The following is a 6,491-nucleotide window of genomic DNA, read 5'->3' as shown; positions in this document are numbered from 1 at the left end:
ATTACTAGGTCCCCGGATGTAAAGTTTACAAAGAACAATAGAATGCCCGCTGAAAGGCGCGGCTTCATTTCATTGGATACAGAGTGTCGAGCCTGGCCAATCACAAAGGAAAGAACGTGGGCACTTGTGGAATGCCCTGCCCTCCACAGGCAGGAGCGGCGCCATTAGCAGCAGGTTCTGTTTGGCGGTGGGACGGATAGTAGATGAAAAGTCGCTTTGGTTGTTGCCTAACACCGGTATCGAGACTCAGAGTGAGGTGAGAGTTAGAGGACAGTGACACGGGAGCGGTGGGTGGGGAGACGGGGCCGGCGTCCGTGGCCGGAGGATCTCCCACAGGAAGGCATTGCGCCGTGTCCATGCCGGACTTCTGAGCTTGGGAAGCAATGGCGAAGGCAGAGGGCAGAGGGCAGAGGGTGGAGGGCAGACGTGGATGGTGTCCCTGCACACAAAAGGGAGGCTGGGCCGCTCATGCCCTGCTCCGTATTCATGGGAAGCGGGAGACAGGAAGGGCTCTTCCTGTCGTCCATGAGAGCAGTGCGAGCGAGGTGCCGCATGGCGACCTTGAGAGTGGACGGACCGTGGAGAAGAGGCGGAGAGACTTCTTGCCCTTCGCCGATGGGGTTGGGGGGGCAGTGGGCAAATCTTCCGTGTGGTGCCGTTGCCCTGTGACGAGGACTAGCTGTGGGGAGACTGTGGATAGGGCGGGAAGCCCCCACCCCAGCTTCATGGGGAGCGCGGTCCCTGTGAGATTGCCAGCATTTGTCCCTAGCAGGCTCCAGTGGTGTTCGCAGCTGAGCCATTGCTAATTTGAGGGAGAAGTAGCTTCCTGCGCGGTGTTTGCCTCGAGGAGGGAAGAGAGCGGACCCCGAGACCTTGAGGGGGCTTTAAGGTGAGGATCCTGAAGGTGCGAAGTGGAAGTTTTCCACAGAGTTCCGAAAGAACATGCCTTTCCCCATTCTGCCTAATCTAGCGGCCAAGGATGATGTCATGAGGTTTTTTTTAAAATTTGTTTTTGGTCAGTCATGGGACTTGAACATTGGTCCTGGGTGCTGTTCCTTAGCTCCTCAGCTCAAAGTGAGTGTGCTCTACCACTTGAGCCACAGCACCACTTCAGTTTTCTGGTGTTTAATTGGAGATAAGAGTCTCACAGACTTTCCTTACCAGGCTGGCTTTGAACCGCGATCCTCAGATCTCAGCGTCCTGAGTAGCTAGGATTACAGACCTGAGCAACCGGAACCTGGTTTAAGATCTTTTTTAATTTTTTACTTCAACTTTGGAGACTGAGGGAACGGAAACTTTTCTTCGTGTGCTCTTGCCCTCCTTGGAATTCAGATGAGAAAATTTATCAAGAAACATTGTACTCATGTATTGAAATGTGGAATTGAGATCTTTTTGTAAAACGACTTCATATTAAAAAAATAAAAAAAATAAATGGTGGGCTGGGAAGGTGGCTCCGTGGTAGAGCGCTTGCCTTGCATGCATGAGGCAGGCCATGGGTTCGATTCCTCAATACCACATAAGGACAAAAAGAAAAAATTGGGAAGTGGCACTGTGGCCCAAGTGGTAGAGCACTAGCCTTGAGCTGAAGAGCTGAGGAACAGCTCTCAAGCCCAGAGTTCAGGCTCCACGACCAGACCCACAAAAATAAAACTAAAAATAAATGGTATTTATGCCTTTTGTATAAATATCTATTTACATATGCAAACCTGTGCATATATATATATATATATATTTTTTTTTTTTGGTCCAGTCATGGGGCCTGAACTCTGGGCCTTGGCACTGTCCCTCAGCTCTTCAGCTCAAGGCTAGAGCTCTACCACTTGAGCCACAGCGCCACTTCCAGATTTTTTCGTTTTGCTTATGTGGTGCTGAGGAATCGAACCCAGGGCCTCATGCATGCAAGACAAGCGCTCTACCACTGAGCAACCTTCCCAGCCCTGTGCATATATTTCTATGGACATTTGTACACACACAATATCAATATGCACAGACATATGTGTCTATATAAATATACAGATTCTCCACCTTTCATTTCTCTTTCCTTTTGATGGAAAGGAGGAATGCTAAGGCTTCTTTTTGTCCCCTATTCTCAGTCCTGGGAGGAATTAAGGTAGAGTGGACAAATTCTGCTCAATTCTGCTATAGGCTCTTTTAGGTGTCATAATGTTGGACATTTGTGCTTGGCAGGAAAAATTCTGATCATTAGAGATTGGGACAGACCTTGCTAACAGATGTACATCTTGAGGTTGACTTTATCCCCTAGCCATGGGAAGGAATCACCTGATTTAATACTCCTTTCTTTCTTCTTGGATTATCCTAGCAAATTTCTTCTTGGTTTGTAACACCACGAGAGAGAAGATTTTCAGACCAGTGTCAAGGTTAAGGTAAGGAGTCAAAGACACAGCAATAACACCTGTTACTCAATGTAGAATGGGTCCCAGGAATTTACCAGCTTGTTTCTGACTTCTGCTCTGGGAGGGTGTGGGTGAGAATGTCTAGAGGTAATGTTTCTTCTTCCTTTTGAGGATGGTGGTGGTGTGTCTGGGAGGTGACCTCTTATTTGGAAGGGACAAAAGTAGAACATGAGGGCAGACTGTCCCTGTCTTCAGTAAAGTAAACTATCCATGTCTGACCGAGGGTATCTTCCCAGTTGAACTGATGGGCCCTAGCACCAGGTAAGAGTGGTTGTGTTATATCAATTCAATATTTTTCTTGTAACATTATGTTCTCAGGAACATTATAGCCTTGGCCTGAGTCTATGGACCAAAAGAGCACCTATATCAGTTGCATTTAAATTTTTTCTAGGCATAGTGTCTTGTACATCTCATTGTTGCAATGGGTCAACTTGTATCCCTATTTAAACAATTTGTTTTTTCCTTTCCCCTCCCCAAATTATACCAATGTCAAATACAGTGAAAACAGGGGTTATACTGTGGGGGAGGAGCAATAAAAAATCACATGGTACCTTATAAATACATAAGAAACAATTGAAAGGTAGAAAAAAAACACTTGTGTCTTTATCTTGGGGTACATTTCACTTAACATCATCTTATCTGACCTTTTCTGTTTGTCCTAGACATATACTAGTTATTGCAAATAAGGGAAACCATGTGACCTACGTTTCTTTGGGTCTGGCTTACTTAACTTAATAACAAAGGAGGAAGCAACAATCCTTGATAAGAAATGTATTCATTACTTTGCTCATGTAACTGCAACCCTTCTGTACAGTATTTTCACAATAAAAAACTTACTTAAAAAAAGAAAAAATAAAAATCAAGGAAAAGAGAAAAAATTTTCTCTAGGCAGTGTTGTTTTGGTCAGAGAGGTGGTTTTTCTTTCATAGCACAATGTCAAGTCACCAAGGCATTCCAGGGGCTATGAATACAAGAAAGGAAAAGTCAGGCAATCCCTACTACAGTGCAAGTAGACACCTGTCTTTGCTGCTAATTTTGGAAGGACAATGGCCTGTTAATCAGCTATTTTGCCCCTCAAATATGCATGTGTTGCTAGGGAAATGAACCTCAGACTGAGGCATATCCAGTGTGAGGAGAATAGTATCAATTCAATATAGGGAGAGTGGCAGACTGTCGAAGGAGTTACAGTAAGGAACATGAGGGAGGGCTGAAGACACAATCTCTGTTTCTAGGACTGATGGCATATCTAGTTCAAGTTTGTGCTACCTGTTCTTGCAGCTCCTGGGTAATAACGTGTTAAGATATGTTGCATGATCATTTAGTTCTTGTGGTCGCAACAGTAGTGAGGGAAGGTTTTCAGGAGGCACACCAAGGGCAACAGAGGGAGAAGGGTCTGTCCCTTTATGTGCCAGTGTGAGAAAGAGTTTTATTTTTAATCTAAAAATGATGGGATCCATACAGTGTTTGTCAGATGTTAATTTTCCCCCAGGAAATCATTGACTGATGCTATGGACATGTTGGTTCCTTACTGCTTCATTTACCCTATTCCCCCAGTATACCTGATGGGTAGACTCCAGACCTCGCTAAGACAGATGTGAATAACGAGGGCACTGTTTGCCTTAGACCTCACAGTCTAGCTGTGTCTGTTATTTTAGAGGATTTGAAGCTTGTGCTTGTAGTCTTCAGTTTAGGAGACACCTCTCAATTCTCACTGGAACTGGGAGTAAAAGCATTGCTGTGTCTCATACCATGTATTCTACTGTGGGTCCAAATTCTTAGACTGTACCCTGAGGTGCTTTCCCATGTGCTTTTGTAGTTTCTTAGAAGACAGACCAATTAGAAGTTCAGCAGACCTGTGAGGCTGTGGAGCATCAGAGTTATGGGTGAGTTGTTCAGCTGAGGCCACTCAATCTCTCCCTTCCCCAGGTTTCACACCACTACCTGCCACCTCCAGTAAGCTTCATCATGTTTCAGCCTCCAGTAAATCACATACTTGGGGACGACTTTGAAGACATAATTGGCACAGAACACCTCTTGATTGTGGAGGATGAGAAGCAAGAGAAAGAGATAAAAACAGAGGAAATGGAGGTACAGGAGGGAGGAAATGAGAACACTGCCATTTCCCCTGTCCCTTTGATTTGTATCATTCATCCTCTTTTTACCCCTTTTCCATTGCTTCTTTCTTTTTTTCTTTGATTGATGACACTGTGCAGAAGAAGGTGGACGTGGTGGAGGAGCAGAAGGAAGAGGAGGAGGAGAAGGAAGAGGAGGAGGAAGAAGTAGAGAAGGAGGAAGAGGAAGAAGAGAAGGAAGAAGAAGAGGAGGAGGAGGAAGAGGAAGAGTTGAAAGAGCAGGACAAGGTGGAAATGCTGGAGGTGGAAGAAGAGGTGGAGGAGCAGGAGGTGGTGGATGTGCTGGAGGAGGAGGTGGAAGAGGTGGAGGACCAGAAAGTGGAAGTGCTGGAGGAGGAGGAGGAGGTGGAACAAGCAGAGGAGCAGGAGGATGTGGAAGTGATGGAGGAGGAAGAGGAGGTGGAAGAGGTGGAGGGACAGGAGAAAGTAGAAGTTTTGGAGGAGGAGGTGCGGGAGGAGGTGGAGGAGGTGGAAATGCTAGAGGAGGAGGAGGAGGTGGAAGAGGCAGAAGAGCAGGAGGAAGAGGAGGAGGAGGAGGATGGAGAGGGACCATCTTCCAGTGTTCTTCCTTGGCCCAACAATGCTCAGCACAGTAACTTGTCTTGCACCTTATGGAGCAACATATATGGATCAAATGACCCAGAAGATGAGAGTCCACTCATCTTTCCGCCTCCAATAGAGAGTGAAGATCTGGCCCCTGAGCCTTTGGGGGATCAGATCACTGAATTGGTGCACACCTTGATCTTCAAGCATGGGGTTAAGGAGCCCATCACAAAAGAAGAAATGGTTGAGTTAGTCACCAAGGAGTATGAAGAGCTTCTCCCTACCATCTTGGAGAAAGCAGCTTCATGCTTGGAGGTGATTTTTGGCATTGATGTAAAGGAAGTGGACAGCAATACCTATGTCCTTGTCAACTCACTGGGCCTTACCTTTGAAGATAAGTTTAATGAAGCCCAGACAATGCCTAGAAATGGGCTCCTGATCATGCTTCTTGGGGTGATATTTTTGGAAGAAAACTGTGCTCCTGAAGAGAAAGTATGGGCGTTTCTGAATATGGTTGGAGTGTATGCTGGGCAGGAGCACTTCATCTATGGGGAGCCTAGAAAGTTCATCACTATTGACTTGGTGCAGGAAAACTATGTGGAGTATCGCCGGGTGCTCTACAGTGATCCACCACGCTTTGAGTTCCTGTGGGGGCCAAGAGCCCTGGCTGAAACCACCAAGATGAAGGTTCTAGAATTTTTGGCCAAAGTTAAAGGGACTGATGTAATTTCCTTCTCTGAGTGGTATGAAGAGGCATTAAGAGATAATCATAATGATAATTTTGAAAGTGATCATGAAGATGGTAATAATCCCCTTTTTGTCACAGACTATTTGGAATCCATGCCTCTTGGCTCATATGAAGATGCTGAGTTTGAACTTCCTCTGTTTGATTTTGAAGTGGACAGTGCAGTTTTTCAATAAGGGAAGGGTCCAGGTCAGGCTTTAATAAACACAGTATAAGACAACTCTGTGTTCCTTTTGTACACAGTAATTATACCTTTTTCCATTTCAAATGCTAATCCTTTAAATAAAAAAAAATTAGTTTTGCAATCTGTATTTATGCCTGATACTGTTCACACATTTATTGATGTTTCTCAAGTTTTAAGACAATATAGAGGCATCTTATTAGATGTTTAATTTTTGCTTTCCTGTAGCAATTTTACTGACTTGTGTAAAATTAATAGGTTGTAATTTAATCTTGGCCTATTCAATTCATTTTATAAATTTGGGGGCATTTGTTCATCATGGTGCATTGGTGCCTTTGTCATTGTTCTCTCGTTGTAACCTTAAGTTGGTTGCATATTTTACCTTTCTGAATTTCATGTTTGAACTTGTTTATAAATCCTTGAAGAATTTGTATTTTCATCAATTGATAGGAATAAAACAAAACATGAGTTAAAGC

The 6,491-nt window shown here is 44.6% G+C and overlaps 1 protein-coding gene across 1 annotated transcript; it reads left to right on the top strand.

Moving 5' to 3' along the window:
• The first annotated feature begins 383 nt into the window (after positions 1–383).
• Positions 384–6,010, top strand: LOC105992851 (melanoma-associated antigen 9-like). Its single transcript, XM_013025929.1, has 4 exons — positions 384–743; positions 4,341–4,502; positions 4,676–5,014; positions 5,135–6,010. The coding sequence occupies exons 1-4, from the start codon at positions 384–386 to the stop codon at positions 6,008–6,010; spliced, it is 1,737 nt and encodes a 578-aa protein (XP_012881383.1).
• Positions 6,011–6,491: the final 481 nt, after the last annotated feature.

Source organism: Dipodomys ordii, unplaced genomic scaffold (genome assembly GCF_000151885.1).
Source record: "Dipodomys ordii isolate 6190 unplaced genomic scaffold, Dord_2.0 Scaffold89, whole genome shotgun sequence".
Classification (NCBI taxonomy): Eukaryota; Metazoa; Chordata; class Mammalia; order Rodentia; family Heteromyidae; genus Dipodomys; species Dipodomys ordii.
The sequence above is the reverse complement of the archived record's forward strand: the minus strand, read 5'-3'. Positions and strand labels throughout refer to the sequence as shown.